Genomic DNA, 16720 nt, shown 5'->3' with positions numbered 1-16720 from the left:
TCCCGCTGAATAAACACATTGAACCAAACCCCGAGAATCAGCCCGGCTTGTCTGGATCACGCCGTCCTCGGATCCTTGCCCTATCCCGGCCTGCGGAGCAACCTTTGGACGGCACGAAATTGCATCAGACCCCGGCACCACCACAGCACCGGGCTCGCGTAAGCCGGACTGCGGCTCCTGGCAGGCTCTTCACCTGGGTGAGCGAAGGGAGCGTGCCGGGCTGCGAGGCCGCGGGACACCTCCTCACGTACCGGCAAATTCTCCGCCGGCTGCTCCTGCTGCGCCGAAAGATTGCTACGCGGTAAAAACGAGCCTGACCGCACACGGAACTGTAAACTCATCAGCAATCCCCCCCCCCCAGTTTTTTTTTTAAACAGAGTAATTGTGTTGAGGTCAGAGAGATAATCCTGATTTACACCGGGGTTAATGTTTACGCTGCCACCGGTGACAAAAAAAGCTCGCAGCCTTTCATCTCCAATTTTGGTAAATCGGAGTTAATTGTTCAGCAGGACAGTGGGGGTGACATGCTGGTCACGCCTTCTGTTCTGCGCCGTGTCCCTGAATCTGCGGCTACAGAGCAGGACCTAAGCTAAGCAGGCAGTATCGGGGCAGGTATTTGTTTTGCCTTAGTACCAGGAGCTCTGAATCAGCCTCCGGGACTGGAGCACGGTGCTACCAAATGTCCAGACGTGTCCACTGACTTCAGATCCACCAGTTCTTGGCTGCTTCAGGTGAGGGCAGTGAGGGCCTGGCTCTCCAGGGGCCTCAGCACCCCCTGACTCGGAGGGGGGGCTGCCGAGGTTTAGCATCACAGGAAAGCTTGGGTTGGTGGGCGCCTCGGGAGGTCGCTCCTCCACCCCCTGCTCAAAGCCGGGTCAGCGCTGGGTTCAGGTAAGGTTGTCCAGCACGTTCCCGTGAGCGGGTGGTTTTCCCAACAATGGCTGGGGCAGGAGATAGGCAGCGGGCAGCTCAGGTGAGCTCTGCCCCCCTCGTCCACGGCGGGGGGAGAAACACAGGAGTTTGAGCTCGAGGCAGGATCAGCGCTGCGACTACAGCTGCTCACCCGGTGCACGGGCCAGCAACGGCACAGGGAGTCCCAGCAAAACGCACACGCAGAGCCTGAGAACCTGGTTTGATACCGATATCTGCACAGCTTTACCCTGTCCCTGCCACCCACGGGAGCCCTCTGGGCACTCCGAGCAAAGGCCGCAACCGGGAGAGCAGCAAAGTCACCTTGACCTTAAAGGGGGACACTGGCAAGGGTGGCCTTGGACACTGCACTTGTCTCTCCCTCTTCCACCACCGTCAGGAGCCGGGGGACCCAGATCACGGTCCCTGCCAGCAGAGCAAGAGCGGCAGGTAGCTCTGACAACGTCTCCTTGGCTTGGCGGGGACACAGAGCGGGGGCTGGGGAGGGAAAGCCCACCTGAGCGCTGAGCCCGTTCAGGGACAGCCGAGGGCAGAGCAGGCGGGGAGCGCAGCCTCAGCTCTGAAGCGACTCCTGCTGCCGCGGTGCTCGTTGTGGGGAGGGATGCAACACAGGAACGGGCTCCACCGGCGTTCCCCACCCTCTCAAGGATGTACCCTGGCAGCCGCGGAGGGTTCGTCGGACCAGACGTAGGCTCGCTTAATTTCTTTGTGATTTTATTTTGTCGGCTCCCAAGACAGCGGTGCCCCATGGCACAGCTCTTCCCCAGGAAGCTGCGAGGTGATGCATCCCCGTGGCGGAGTGTCTTTTCTGGTTGCAAGACCTGGTACTGGCTGCAAACTCATCCGTGCCTTTGGGCAACAGGTCTGGCTGCCAAGGAATACGGAGCACCTAATGAAACACGCCAAGTAAATACGTGGTGCTGACAGATGAAACCGACTTTTCACATTCCTACGATATTGTTTTAAAGTACGCTAAAACCCCCTCCTGGTGCATCAGGATCATTACCACTGGTTTTCCCAGTGCCGGAGCACATCTCAAAGGAAGATGGGTATGGGGAGGAGGACTCAGAAGCTGCTGTTCTACATTTTTAGAGTTTTTTGTTGTTGTCAGTGATAATTTCTTCAATTATCACCTTCCCCCACACCCCTGCGGGCTCCTTTTGGCCCCACGCAGAAGCACGGCGTGTCCTGTCCCCACAAAGTCAGAAACAAAACCTGCTGAGGTAGCTACGCAGATCTGGCGAAATAACCGTAGGAAGAAAGGCCGTGTTTCACCCGGACCGGGCTGTGGATCCAGCCCGCACAGGGCCCCACGGAGCTCCTGCTGCTCCTGCGGGCGAAGGGGAAAGGGCAGAGCGAAGCCAGGGTTCCCTAAAACTGGCGTCGCTGCCGAAGCTGGTACGTGGTGGAGCTTTGGCCTGAGCAGGTGACCAAGAGAGCGCCGTGAAGGGCCCCGCCGCGGCGCGGCAGCGAGGCCGAAGCAGGCAGCAGCGGGCGGGCGGCTGCAGGAGAAGACGCGGCACAGCGCCGGTTACGCGTCCCCCCTCCCTGCTCGGTGCCCCAGGGGTGGCTGGGCCGGGCCCGCTGAGGCTGCGGCGCTGCGGCCTGGCGGGCGGGACGGGCTCGCCTCCCTCAGGCCCAGCGCGGCCCGGAGGGGTCGGGCGACCACGGCGCGGCCCGGTGAGGCCGCCCCGCTGCCTGTGGGGCCCGCGGGCTGAGCGCGCCCGGCCGCCACCGGGCGGGCGGGAGGGAGGGAGAGCAGGGGCCTGGCGCCGGCGGGGACAGCGGGATCGGGCCCCGCCGCCGCCCCCTGCAATGGCCGCCGGCCCCTCACGGCCCCGGCCCGGGGGGGGGGGGGGGGGGGCAGGAGGGGGGGGGGGGGATCACGGTCGCCACGGTGACGCTGCGCCGAGCGCCGGAGCCCCCCCCCCTCACCCGGCGCCGCCCAATCAGCCCCTCCGCCGAGCGCCGCCGCCGCCGCCCTCCCGCGGCGCCGCACGCAGGGCTCCGTCCCATTGGCCCACGTGGCAGCCCCCTCCCCCGCTCCCGCCGCGGCCAATCAGCTGCAGCCACCGCGGCCCTGCAGCAGGGCGGGGCGCGGCGGGCGCCTATAAAAGGGTCGGTCGGGCGAGGGGCGCGCCCGGTACCGGTCCCGCGCCCGCCATGGAGGAGCCGCTGGCGCTGCTCGTCCGCAGCCCCACGCAGCGGCACCCCGACCTGCGCCTCCGCGCCGCGCCCGCCTGGACCGTGCGCCGCCTCAAGGCCGAGCTGCGCCGCCTCGTACCCGAGGCACCGGTGAGTGCGCGCCCCCCTCCTCCCCATTTCCCCTCAGCGGCCTCCGCCCGCTGCGCGAGCCCCTTCCCGCCGCCGCCGTTGGGGTGGTTGGGGGGCGGGGGGGGGAGAACGACACGTCCCCGCGGGGCAGCGTCGGGAGCTGCCGCGGGGGCTCGGCGGGGCTCCCGGGACCGCCGCCGGTTCGCCCGGCCGAGCCCTGCCGGTCCTTGCACCCCGGGGCGTCCCGCACCCGGTTGCATCAGCTGCCCGCCGCTGGCTGGTCGGTAGGGGCGTGGGGCGTGCTCGGGCCGCGCTGGGGGCTGTTTTGGGACTGGAGGTGGTTTCTGGTTCGGCCGCTGTTAAATATTAACCGCCCTCCCCGGGGCTGCGTGTCCCGCGGGGTGTTCGGAGAGGCCAGCCGCTGCCGGGCAGCCTGCCCGCGAGGGCGGCGAGGCTGGCGGCTGAGGCCCCAGGGCAGGGCCGTGCGTGGGGGCGTGCGGGCGGGCAGCGCCTGGGGCATCGCACCCCCCCCCCCCCCCCCCGCGGGGGCACCGGGTGGGCTGAGGCGCCTTCCGGGGTTCGCTTTTTTGGGGAGCTCTTTCCCCCTTGAAGGCGAAGCAGCCCGCCCCGCGCGTGGCGAGGCGCCTGGGTTTGTGGAGACGTTCGGCGGTGAAAATGCAGAAGTTTTGACTTGCTTTCAAGCCCCGGGTCTTGTGAGCCGGCGCCAGGAAAGCTCCGTGAGCGTTGCGCTGCTGTGCTCCGCTGCACCCGGGGGACGGTGTTTCGGCAGGAGGATGTGCTTTTTTTGCCTCGCCTTCCCTAGGAGCGAGGCGATTGCCCAGAAACGGGATCAGTGTGCTTTCGCTGCCTGCTGCGCTGCAGATGGAAGGCTCTAGGTGAACAGCTGCTGGGATTCATCCGATGGGGTGTAACAGATCTATTTGACACCACGTCCAGCGCTGATCAGATTAGATGGTACTCCAAACCTTTGTTTCTAAGAAACACGAACATTTTTGTCCAGACTGTAGAAGAGACAGCATGTAACAAAGTTCTTTGCCAAAGGGGTGTTTCATATCCTCCTGCTGATTTAGACCTCAGTGTTGGTAATCTTGCACTTCGGTATTCAGTTGTTCTCATCTCATGAGCTGAATTTAGATGTGCACAATTCCCTGTGCACCTTAATGTGTGGGGTGCTTCCAGCTGCATGCCTCTGTCCATCTGGCTGCAAGTTGTGTCAGTTAATGCTTTCATGTGCTTGGCAGAGTAAGTCATCCTATTCTTTGTTTTCTTCAAAGCCTGAAGAGGACCAAAAGCTGATTTATTCTGGGAAGCTGATGCTTGATCATCATTATCTGAGAGAGTTGCTGCCAAAGGTATAAAAAACTTTTATGCCATGCTGAAGTATATCAAGGAAAGTGATTTTTTTTTAATGTCTTCCCTTATATTTTAGCAGGGGGAGTTGCATGCTCTTCATTTGGTATACAACTTCAAGACTCCTGCAAATGTGCAAGAAGCCAATGCAGAGGTACTCATGCTAAGTTAATACACTACTCTGAATCTTAGGGTTGTGACTAAAAAAGGGAAGTACTGAATAGCTATTTTAAAGTTTGCTGATACTGCAGCTTTTTCCTGCTAGTGCAGTGGCAGCATTACTTTGTGATAATTTGTTTAGGAATGTGAGAATGTATTGGATTAAGCTGAGTAAAAAAACTGACTCTACAGTTCATCAGTAAAGATTCTCATGGCATCTGTTGAGAAATATCAAAACTATAATCGCTGCTCAGGAGAAATGCTTTCTGGTAAATTCAGTTCTGTTAAATAGAACATGAGCTGTCATCTCCCAGGCTCTTTTGGCCAGAGGTTGTGCTTGTGGGCAGAAGACATAGTAGCTACAGAGTGGAAGCGGTTCCGATCTGTAATCGGGGTGTGGGGAAGGAAGAAGGCGGTTAGCTGAAGGCACTCTAACTGCTCTCATTAATGACTTGGCCTGTAGAGAAGAAGCCAAAGATGAGCCTTAGCGCTTGAACTGAGTACTTACTGGTCTTAAGTGCAAATGGCCAAAACCAATTTTTACTTTCAAGTGGACGTGCTAATTGTCTAGAGGTGTGTTTATATTGGCTGCTATAGGCAATTTGAGCTTATCCTGCCCATGTCTGGTGTTTGCTAGATGTGAGCCGGCTTTGGTCTGGATGTTATACAGATGTATCGCTGCAAAACTGCTCTTGAATTCTGTGTACAGCAGTTTGTGTATACCAGTACAAACTTGTCATAGCTAAAAAGTCAAATTGTCTTTGAGCACAGTTCCCTCTGTTTCTTCCAATTACACTTTTATAACCAGATGGGACCTGTCTGCATGTGTAAATTAATAAATACAGGTGTAGATCTGGTGAAAGTGAAGAGTAACATCGAGTCAGTTTTACATGCCAGTCATTTTTAAAGGAGCTTTAAAATAGGGATGGAGGTGCTTGTGGCATGGTGCCCAAGAGCAGTGTCGGTACTGTGCAGGACAAAGTGCCTGAACGGTGTAGCAGTTATAAAGTAAGAGCATGTTCTGTATGGTGTAACCTTTTTGCATAAGGCTTGCGTAGTGTCCTGAATAAACCTCGCTAACTGCCTTGCTGTCCCTAGGTTAAAGCCGATCAGCCAAAGCTATCGTCAGAAGCTAGTCAAGAACCATCTGTATCTTCCTCAAATGGTGAAAGACTGAGATGCTCTTCTGGTGGCCAGTCTCCGGCAGAAGCCAGTAACAGGTAAATACAATTTTTTACGTGTCACTTAGATTTTTAAAATGTTGGCTTTGTGTTGGATGCCAGCTGCTTCTGCCATGCATACTATCTTAAGTCCATAGAAGATGGGCCAAAGGTGATGAGGTTATATATAAAAGCTTTAGTGGACATGGAAGAAGCTAAAGGAAAATGCACTGCTCTGTTAGTTGAAAATCTTCCCTTTATTCATGTGGGTGAAGAGATGTCTTTAATACTCTAGAAGGAAGAATTAATTTTGCATTTGGATGCACAATATGGCAGAAGCTATTTACATTGTCCTGTAATAAATGATTCTTGCCGTTTGTCCAGTATTTGCTAATAAATGTGTTCAAATTTTGACCAAGGCTTGAAACGACTCAGCATCCCTTCCAGAGTGTGGCTCCTGGCTTCTCTGCTTATACAACCTACAGCATGCTTCAGATGTCCTGGTTTCAGCAGATTTATGCAAGACAATATTACATGCAATAGTAAGTTTTCTGTCCAAAGCTACCAGTAGAAAGTAGGAAATGTAATACAAGGAAGTAGAAAGCTTCTGGCAGTTCTTCCTCTTTTGATGGTGGTTGGAAGACTCTTTCGTTGTAACTTACGCTGAGTGGTGTGGGAATGTACCTCTAACTGTCGTGTGGTGCCTGGCTTACTGTTTAGGCCAGTGCTTTTGAATCTTGCAAATTGCAGAGCTCTGACTCTTGACTGGGAGGGCAGGTGTCTGTAGAGTAAATGTAGTCCTGCTGGTGGGTCTGAGCTCTCCACTGTTTTTTTGACTGCTTAAAGTAGCAGACAGAGTGCTGACTGGAAATCGGTGACAAAGGTAAAGCTGAGACTTGCAGCAGCCTTCTAGACTACCTTTAGATTGCTCTAAGGAATTTTTTTGCAGAGTATTGAAATTACTGTTCATAAAGTGGAAGGTGCCTGGTTTGATTATGTAACTATGCAACTGTTGTCATGGGTAGGACTAAAACTTGTTTTTAACCCTTCTCTAGCCTCTAAACTTGATGCTTTCTACTTGCATATGATCTGACTCTATACTTAAAGATGGACAAATTTTCAGTGCCTGTGTTAAGTGTGGAAGGATTTGACTAAGCCTTATTCTGTACTCTGTCCTCTGGTTTTAGCTTGGCTTCTACTGCTGCATCTGCTGACCCATCCCATACACGACGTTCTCAGGAGATACCGGTGGCGCCGGTGACACCCCCGGCTCCTCTCCCAGACCCGTTTCCTGCACAAAATCAGCCTGGAAACCAGAACGCTGCTGCCCAGGTTAACGCAGCAGCCAACCAGAACTTGCGGATGAATGCCCAAGGGGGTCCCCTCATGGAGGAAGAGGAGGAGGGTGGCAATCGAGATTGGTTGGACTGGCTCTACTCGGCAACACTGTTCTATGTTTTTGTCAACATTATCTATTTCTACTCCAGTGTCAGCAGATTCCTCCTGGTTATGGGTGGCACTGTTCTGATGTATCTGTAAGTGTATGGTATTAACGTTTACTCCTGTTTTCAGAAATGTGTCACTGAAGTGCTGAGCTCTGTGCTGCGGTCAGCTTTTTCTGGCAGTTGAGCTTCATGTGGCTCTTGTACCTGGAAAGGGCGAACCACTTCTCTATCCTGCTATAACTGGATTTAGCAAAAATATAACTATAGCCCATGCCTGGATTAAATGAAGAGTGGGTGATAGTGGGTGATCTTATCTGGTTTTTGTACTAATGCTTCTGGTGTGGCTGGCTTTCTTCTTGGAAAACTGCTTGAAAGCTAAGTAGCTCTCAGTGTGAAGCCCCAGCAGCTCAGCAGTACAGAGCAGACATGTAGGTTTGACGTAGTAAATGACAGTTGCTTGTTGGGGGAAACAAGTGTTTGAAGCTTGTTGGGAAGAGGGTCTCACACTCGCTACCTAAGTCATGTACCTGTGTGGGAAGTTCTGCTGTGTGTTGCCTCTCTGGGGAGCAGACCAAGCTAAACTGAATGCAGTGTCCTGAATTGCCTTTGAGCCTCTCTTGTGGGGAAAACTTAGGATAAATCTTAAAAGCACAATAAAGATAATGGGCCTTCAGTTGATGTGCTCAGGATGTCTTGTCTGAGAGATAATCTGTCCCCTCAAATTCTTTGATCACCAGTGAAACAAGCGATGTAGGCCTCAGTTCCTGTTGGTGGGTCTAGGAGTTGAAACTGGAGCAGCTCAAATGATGAGCTCTTCCAACCTCTATGCAGACTTGGAGAGTGAAGGTTAATGGCTTCATTAAAAGTCCTTAAATTTTACTATTGATAATTCTACAGTGTAACTTTGAACAGCTTACATTGTGGGTTATGAGGTGCAGGTGCTGTGTAGAGATACAGACCTTCTAAGAAGGTCTATATGGCCTGCTATGTTTTGGTAAGATAGTGCTGTTTTGCATGTTCTTTGTGCCCCTTTTTAGGGTGAGTACAGAGAAGTTACCCTGGGTTGTATGTAACATGGTAAACAGGCAGGTTTCAACTCTCTTGATACCTGTAGCAGTGTGTTTGAGCAGGCTGAGCCCTGATTAAGTAGATACAAACCTGGCTGTAGTGCTGCTTACTTTTTTTGAGTGCGAGCAGATGCTCCTACCTCATGGTTTGCTGCTAACAGGAGGCTTTGAAAGTACTTACTGGGTCAGGGCAGAAAGAGACCTTCATGTGCTGAACTTGCTGTCTGCAGCTCTGAGCAGTCAGATGCTACTTGAACTGTGTTGGTGTGACATGGAGGTTTTTTTAACCAATACTAATAAAAAAATCTATTGGCTTCCCCAGGCACCATGTTGGATGGCTTCCATTTAGGCAAAGACAAGTTCAGCCCCTCCCAGGCAATGTTCCTCCTCAAGCTGCTGTAAACCAGGACCAGAACAATAACTTACAGGTACTGTCTTGGTATTTTTTTAAACCAAGAGCATAAAACCCTGTGAAGTTTTGCTTTTAGTTTACTAATTAAATGTAGCAGCAAAAACTTTATTCTATAAACTTTCATCAGAAACTGTCTTCCATGGAGGAATAATTGCCAGCCTGCTTCCTCCTTTGCAGTTAACTCTTCTGTTCTACAAATTATCTCAGGCTGAATGTTATTTCTAGTTGTTTCTGGCCTTTAGGATGTTGTAATGGAGAGAGTGGTCTGTCACAGGCTGAACAGGCTCTGTATCTGAGGACAGCGTTTAGACTGCTCAGTGATAGGATTTGAGTATATAAGCAATCTGAGTCTCGCACTTCAAGCTGATGCTTCTGGCTGATGTCAGTGGAAGTCACTTAATTGTAAATGCATACATAGTTTACCTGATCAGGTGCTTCATGTCTGTCCTAAGCAGTGTTCTTGGGGACACAGCACGAGTTAACCAACAACGCTAGAGTGCAGCTTGTTTTTTCAACTTTGTGGTTGTCTGGGGATACTTGAATGCTTTTTATATTCTGACAGTGAAATTTGGGTAACAAAATATGTGGTTTGACACCTGATACTTCTAACTCATTTGTGCAATGATCTCGCTTACCAAATACCCTTTATTTTGGCAGGGGGGAAATGCAGGCAGAGCAGATGAATCTGAGGCGTCTCCTGATGAGGGACAAGTTTTACAAGAACTGCAGCAGGCCAACCCTTCATTTATGAGCACAGCATGGGTTTTTTTCAAGACTTTCTTTGCATCCCTCCTTCCAGAAGGGCCTGGAGTGACCCGCAACTGACTTGTCACCAGTCTACTCGTCTGAAACTGCAATGGGCTTTAGTCTACCTGAGCGAATCGGATACCAACTCCAAACCAGGAGTGAAAGAGGATGACTGAGTGATTCACTGACTGAGCAAACAAAGCTGCAAGAAGCCTTAAGTCATTACAGCCTAGAGACAAAGATGCTTGCCCTCATTCCGAAGAACTTTGTTCTGTAGCACTTATTAGGTACCTATGTAGTGGCTTGGCATTGCAAACTTGTGCACTAAATGCACAGGCTCTAAGCAGGTGTGCAAAAATGTTACAGAAGCAAATTGCTTCTTCTGTGTGATGTGATTCCTGTTGGAATGTTTCAAATGCTATTTAAATTACACTGAGTGTAGGATCTCAAAAAAATTTGCTAGATATGCATTAGCAGATTTTTAGGAAAGATCTATTGTTAAATTGCTTCAACAATAGTTTAAATTTTCTGTGTAAATATTTTCCTATGAAAGATGTATGGTGCAATTTCCTTGTTGGACAAAGTGGAGGACTGTAAGACAGTGACCTCTTGATAAGCAATTACCTCAGCGGAGTTGCAGGTTAAATTTCATGTTGCCAAATTCAGATACTTTAAACTCAAGGATTAATTTCCACCTTGCCAAATCATGGGAGAAGAGTAAGTGTGTTCAGCTTTATCTAGCAAGAATTTATGCAAGATGTAAACTTCTTCACTGCTTTTGGATGCAAAGTTAAAGCACTCTAATGCTTGTATTCAACTTTGATGCATTCTCACTCCAGAGCAACTCTCTTGTATTACTTCATCATGTTCCCTTTAATTTCTGATATGGTTAAGGGCTTTGATTGCAATAAAATTTGCAGGTGTTTATATCCATACTTGTATACACTGTACAGCAATTGAAGACTACACATCCAGTGCTTTGCACATGCTCTCAACTTGTTTTTATTGAAAAATCATAATAAATGAGTTGGGGATATGAGGGGAAAAGATGCTCGCAGAGCCTTAAACTCTGCTCCTTTGCCTAACTGTATTCAGCAACCTTTAGCATTTGAAGTGCCTTGGAGAGCTTGCCGCTTGTGTTTGCTCACTGAAAGCTGCTGGCACAAGTGCTGCGGACATCTTGAAGCAGGTAATTCTGCAGGTATTTGGAAAGTTCAGAGTTTGACCCCTTGAGCCCAGTGTGTGACTCCCGGTGGCTTTGCAATGCATTATCTGGGCTCAGGGATTTAACTTGGCTTGAAATGTGCTGTGTCTACGGAGAACAACCACTTGTGGAACTTGTAGTGCTTTTCCTCAGTGCTACCTGCGGTTGGCAAAACTGTTCAGGAGCATCTTGTCAGGGCTAACATGCATGAGTAATGCTTGCCACTTCAGATCAGACTGATGTTAGACATGGTTTGCTGGTGTTACCTGCGGTAGGGAGTTTAATCTTGGTGACGTGTGGTTTTTTGGCTTTGAACAACTATTTCCTTTCCAAGCCTCTTACAAGTAGTTTTTCTGCCACATCTTTAATTTGCTGGAGACTTGGGGAGGATGGGTGGGACAAAGTGGTAAAACTTAGCAATAAAGTCTTTAAATACTTTGAAGTAATGAAATAATTTTGAGAGGAGGTGAGTTTTGTTACTTTGGGTATACTCTGCACACGCCTTTGAGGATGTTCTCAGAGGTAGTGTCCCCTCTTTCTTGTCCCACTAGTGGCAAGTCTACCTGTGCTCAGCACTGCATTTTGTGGATGATGGGTTTTTTCTTCAGGGTGTATCTAATCATCACTTGGGTGTCTCAGCAGTGTGCCTAAAGCAACTGAGATGTGCCTGGGCCCAGTCTCGGGAGGAGAGGGTATTTTTTGGCAGCCAGAAATAAACTGGTTTGGTACTTGTTTAGGCAACAAGCACCGAGTGCTGGATTACTTACAAAGCATCTAATCTGAGAAGTTACCAGAGACAGCAAAATGTTTGTTGTCTTGAGGTTTTTGCTACTCCCACAAGGAGGCAGATCGGTTTAAAATTAGCTGGAAAACTAATGAAGTGTAGCTAATGTCACTGGAGGAATGTGGTGAGGCTCCTGGGCCTTGGAGAATGTTTCCTTAATGGCTTAGTGAAATGCATACCTCTCTCCACCGTTGGGGTGGAGGGAAACTGTGACTACAGCAGAGGCCCCTGGGCAAATAATATGAAAGTAAATGCCGTGTAATTCTGCAGAGACAGTTGCCAGCGCTGCACCCGGGCAGGAGCACCGGGAAGTGAGAAAGCAGTGCTTGGCTGAGGGCTCTGAGCCCCAGTGGCTCTCACTGAGCCAGCCTGGTGTTAAGTGGAGTTGGGAGTGTGGTGTGGCCTCAACTCCTGTTCCTAATCCCTAACCAGTGAAGGCCTCAGCTGCTGTGGTAGCACCAGTACTGCTCTGGGTGTGATGGCCAGGCGAGGCAGTCTGGGAGGGAGCAGGGATGATTGAGGTGTGGGAGCAGCGGAAGGAACTGAGGCAGCTTAGCCTGGAGGAAGGGCAACGTAAACAGTGAGATATGTAAATAGCGATGGCAAGGAAGGGGATATAGCCTGTGTGCCAGCTGTGGGTGAGACAGCACGGGCCTTAAAATAGTTGAGGGAATTCAGGTTAGACATTAGGAAAAAAATGAGCCTTGAAACTTCCAGGGCAAGGCTGCTGAAAGAGCATAGGAATCCCAGAGTTTTTCTGGAAATAACGTGACCCTGTGCTGTGACTGGAGTGCTGAAGCTGCAGAGAACAGAAAGGGTCTTGAGGCTATGGGTTTGGGAAGCTGGGTTTGTCTTGGCTCGCACTTCAAGCTGTGTGATTCTGCTGCTAGTTTAAATCCTCCTCATGCTTGTGAGCACAGCTGCATGCAAATGTACTAGTGCAGCACAGCTGCAGCTAACATACCTGTTCAGCCATGGGTGTGCTGTGCAGGGCTTCCCTGAAAGCGGGTGGGTTGTGGGGGTGGTGATGGTCCACAGGGTGGCAAAGTGAGCAGCAGAGTAAAACCAGCTTCTCTGCTGCTTTGTCTCCTGATATCCTCTGGCAGCTTCGCCCGGTTGAGAGTGGGTCTCTGTCCTTGCTGGAAAACAAATTGAGGGAGAAATGTACCAGCTGTCTTATCTCAGGCATTTCTCTTCTTGCTGCAGAAACTTCTAACAGGCTGCTTATTTGAGGAGTCATTGGAGTCCTTGCTTGTCACCAATGGTATGCTGCTGTCCTCAACTCATGGAACATAAATCTCATGAGAATGACGTTGCTGCTGAGCAGATAAGCTGGGGGTGCGTGCGGGGCGCTGACTTCCTCTTTTCTCCAAAGAGCTGTTTCACTTGTGCCCATACTTGTCCCTGTTCTCAGCAGCCAGGGACATCCCCGGTGGCTGTGCGCTTGCCCAGCAAAGTGTTACAATGTCCCTCTGGTCTCTGCTCTGTGATCCATTTCTAGCTGAGGCTGGTGGGATTTGCAGAGCTGAGCATCCGAAGGGTCTCTCCTCAGAGACATGTCAGGCCAGCCCAGGGCTATTCCCCCATCGCGTTACCAAACATGCCAACTGCACCTTCATCACCTCATCCCAGCCCCTCTGCTTCACAAGAACAGCTCTTGAAATGTCTGCTAGTATTTAATGATGTTGGAATATCAAATGGAATGATGTCATGGAGGTAAAACCAGGCCTGGTGTACAGCCAGGGTCACAAACCTGTGGTGAGGGGCTTGAGGCTCAGCTGCCTGCCAAGGACGGCTGGGCAAATGCTGCTTCTAGGCTCATTGGCCTGTGCTGCAGAGGAACCACCCAGGATTTCTTATATTAGCACTGAAAGTTGTATTTGCTGCTTTTTCAGTCTGGATTTGGCAGTGCAGAGTCAGTGCTGCAGAAACACAGCTGGTTGCTCTTCCAGCTGTGAAAAGCCTGGGCTGACCTAGGGCCACCTGTGCGTGCCAGCTTATTTTTTGGTTTTTGGAGGTTGTTATGGGTGATACTGGTAGGGAAGAGAAGAAATCAGCTTGGTTCCAGGAGAATTTCATGGAAAGCCATGTGAAACTTCATTGTTCAAAAAAACCCTCATGGGTGGTTTACCCTCCCAAGTGACAGTCTGTTAAAATATCACAACTCACAAACTGGAGTTTGTGAATTTATTCGCTGCCTAACCTCCAAGCCTGTCATGGTCACAATTTTTAACTGTAAGAAATAACCTCTCTTCAAAGCTGAGTCTCTTTTCAACCCAAGATTCCTGCTGCTGGGGCTTGACAGCACAACCCCGGGCAACGCAAGGCATATGGCTGCAGTCTCCAAGGGCTGGTGCTGGATGTGTGGGATTGACCAGGGCCTTGTGCTGCTGAGCGCTGGATCTGTGTGAGACGGGAGCAGCCGGGTTTAGGCTTGCCCTCCTGCCATCCCAGGGCTGACCTGCTATATGAGTCCTGGAGGTGGTGCTGGAGCCCGTCCTGCTGACGGAGCAGAGTGTGGCCGGGCTACCTGGAAGGCTATCTCAGGAAGCAGCTGCAGGGTAACACTGAACATTTGGGTCAGTGCAGCACAAAGATTAATGGCACTGTGACATACCTCTGCTCTGGATAGTGTGGGGAAAAACAACCCCGGTTATAGGACAATCCCCAGCAAGGTGGTGAGCACACGTGCATGGCCTTCAGATAAAGCCTTACACAGCAAATATTTATCAAAACATCTTCCAGCATCCCCTTTGCGAGCACTACGCAGCAGCTTGGGCATTTAACATTTCTTTGTGTTTTAAAGCCTGCCCTGCCTCCTGCTAGCCGAATTTAACCTTTCTTTGGGTTTTTAAATCTGACCTGCCTCCTGCTAGCCTGACCTTGCGCTGGGAGGAGGGTGGGCTGCTGTGTCTCTGCTGCCCTGGCCTCTGCCTGGTTACTCCAGGGCAGGGGTGCTCCCAGCACCTCCATGTTCTACACGCTTTTGCTGTTGTAGGCGGAAAGTCTCCAGCCTTCCTGTTCTCGCTGGAGGTCAATGCACGGCAGTCCCCTGTCCTCTCTTGCTCTCAGCTCACGTCATCTGCCAGCAGCAGCCTCTGAAGCGGTGATGGGGCAGGGGAGCTGGCCCGTAAGGGGGCTGTAAATGCACTAGATCTGCCATGACCAGCACATCGGCTCTGGGTTCTTGGTCTTTCTGTCCTTATCTACTCTGGGACACCAGTGACAACATACCCCTGTATCAAAATGCCCTGGCTTTTCCCTTTCCTTCATGCTGGTATGAATTGCTGCCCTGGGCAGAGGGGTGGCTGTGGCCTCCTGGGTCCTGCTCTGCTTTCATTTACAGTGACCGACGCCAGCCTCGGCAGGGCTGCTTCCCTGCTGCAGTGTCTCCTCCGGATCTGTTCCAGTAAAACTTCAACTGCGCGCAACACTCCTGAGTTTGTGTCCTGCAATAAATGATAGTGTGTCCTTCCTCTGCCGAAAGCTGTGCTGAGGACACAGGCAGATGTGCTCTCATGACACCCAGCAGCACCGTGTCTCCGACTGCCGATTTAAGTGCCTCGCTGCCTCTGATGTGTTTGCGCTGCAGTGCCTGGGGGTGCCCCCTCCTGCTGTGGCTGCAGAACTCCCTCACCCCAGGCCTTGGCCACTGCGCCAACATCCCTTGAACTGCAAGCTGCTGGGGAGGGCTGGGCATGTGAGAGCCATGAGCTGAAGGACAGAAACCAGAGCTGTTACAAGGTTAAAGCCTCTTGAATTTAAATCCTCTTGTAACACAACTGTGCCCTTTGCAGCTTCCCTGTAAAGATGCCTCCTAGCCAGGGCAGCGAGGATGCCATGGTGGCTGAGACGATGGTGCTGGGCTGCCATGTGGGAGCTATGCTAGTCAGACACCTGCTATCTTTATACGTGCTTCCAACATCTAATTGTTCATTTATAATGTAGTATCAGCTCACAGCAGGCAGCCTGTCCTGGGCCACCATACCGCTCGCCTGGAGAACTCTGGAGGAAGCCTGCAGATGCTTGGTTTCCCTCGTCGGGTCAGCAACCGCGAGTGCCTCCCGTGGGGTACCCGAGGCCATTCACTTTCTCAACTCAGGAAGAAAACAGGGCGGCAGGGTGGGGGCCGCCGGACAGCGGGGCTCCCCGGAGGAAATGTGCTCACCCGGCGCAGGGGGGACGAGGCATCTGCTGGGGAGAGGAGGAAGGCTGGCACCTTGTCCCGCTCAGGGGGTTGAGTGTGTTCCTGCAGCATTGCCAAGATCTCACCTTTCCTTCTCCACCAGTCTTTGCTGGCAAAATGGTTCCTGGGAGCTGCTGGGAGCCTCATTGCTGAGATAACGTCACTCTGTTTTGTCCTGGAGCTCGTTTTGGGATGGGCCCCAGCACCACAACAGGGGTGCAGGGGGACGGTGGCATGCAGGGCAGGTGTGCACGAGGAGTGGATGTGAACTTGGGTTTCTAATGTTTCCCAAATAGCAGCTGAGAGGCTAGGTGCATGAAAAGCTCCAGCTCAGAGGGTTCTTCCCCATCTGGAAGGTGGCAAACCAAAGATGGTCCACAAATCCAGCCGAGAGGCAGAGAGCATCCCAGTCCTGTGGTCATGGAGCTCTCCAGGGATGTGGGAGATGTGGGTTCACCCAGCAGTAGCAGGAGGGACCCCCTTCCCAGGAGCGCACCTCAGTTTCCCCACAGTGTGCCTAAAATCAGTGGAGGGCGGTGCAGTTACTAATGTGGGTACCTTTTGAACAGGGCTTTGCTGGGAAATCGCTGCAGGAGTGCAAAATACGGAATATTTCTGTGCGAAGAGCAAATGATGAACTGGCTGGAGGCAGAGCGTGAGGCTGCTCCCTTGACTTTATCCCCTTCCAATCTCCATCCTCCTCCAGCTTTCTCCACCCGCTTCGACGCGTGCATGTCCTGAGTTAAAGCAGTTTTGGCAGGAGAACCAAGTCCTGCAGCCCGAGCGCCTGCTGTGGGAGGAAGGCAGCATGCGACTTGAAGAGTGTTAAGGAAACTATAGGAAGATTAGGAAATGTGTGATGAGTTTTGATAACTGGAGGAAGCAGGTCATGTCCTGCTTCGAACGAGGTCTGCCTGGAGGTATGAAAGCAGCCTTTGCCACAGTCACGAATCAGTCGATCTTGTTGGCGCTCTCCGCTCT

The 16720-nt window shown here is 51.7% G+C and overlaps 1 protein-coding gene across 1 annotated transcript; it reads left to right on the top strand.

Moving 5' to 3' along the window:
• The first annotated feature begins 3093 nt into the window (after positions 1–3093).
• On the top strand, positions 3094–10498 carry HERPUD1 (homocysteine inducible ER protein with ubiquitin like domain 1). The gene is made up of 8 exons (XM_076349576.1): positions 3094–3225; positions 4500–4577; positions 4655–4729; positions 5833–5954; positions 6314–6436; positions 7082–7429; positions 8729–8834; positions 9476–10498. The coding sequence occupies exons 1-8, from the start codon at positions 3094–3096 to the stop codon at positions 9641–9643; spliced, it is 1152 nt and encodes a 383-aa protein (XP_076205691.1). The 3' UTR covers positions 9644–10498.
• Positions 10499–16720: the final 6222 nt, after the last annotated feature.

The sequence above is a fragment of the Aptenodytes patagonicus genome, chromosome 11 (assembly GCF_965638725.1).
Source record: "Aptenodytes patagonicus chromosome 11, bAptPat1.pri.cur, whole genome shotgun sequence".
Lineage (NCBI taxonomy): Eukaryota > Metazoa > Chordata > Aves > Sphenisciformes > Spheniscidae > Aptenodytes > Aptenodytes patagonicus.
The sequence above is the reverse complement of the archived record's forward strand: the minus strand, read 5'-3'. Positions and strand labels throughout refer to the sequence as shown.

Coding starts and splice junctions, on each gene's coding strand:
- HERPUD1 (XM_076349576.1), top strand. CDS start 3,094: ATGGAGGAGCCGCTGGCGCTGCTCGTCCGCAGCCCCACGCAGCGGCAC. Junction 5,955..6,313: donor CCGGCAGAAGCCAGTAACAG/GTAAATACAATT, acceptor ATTTTGACCAAG/GCTTGAAACGACTCAGCATC. Junction 8,835..9,475: donor ACCAGAACAATAACTTACAG/GTACTGTCTTGG, acceptor TTATTTTGGCAG/GGGGGAAATGCAGGCAGAGC.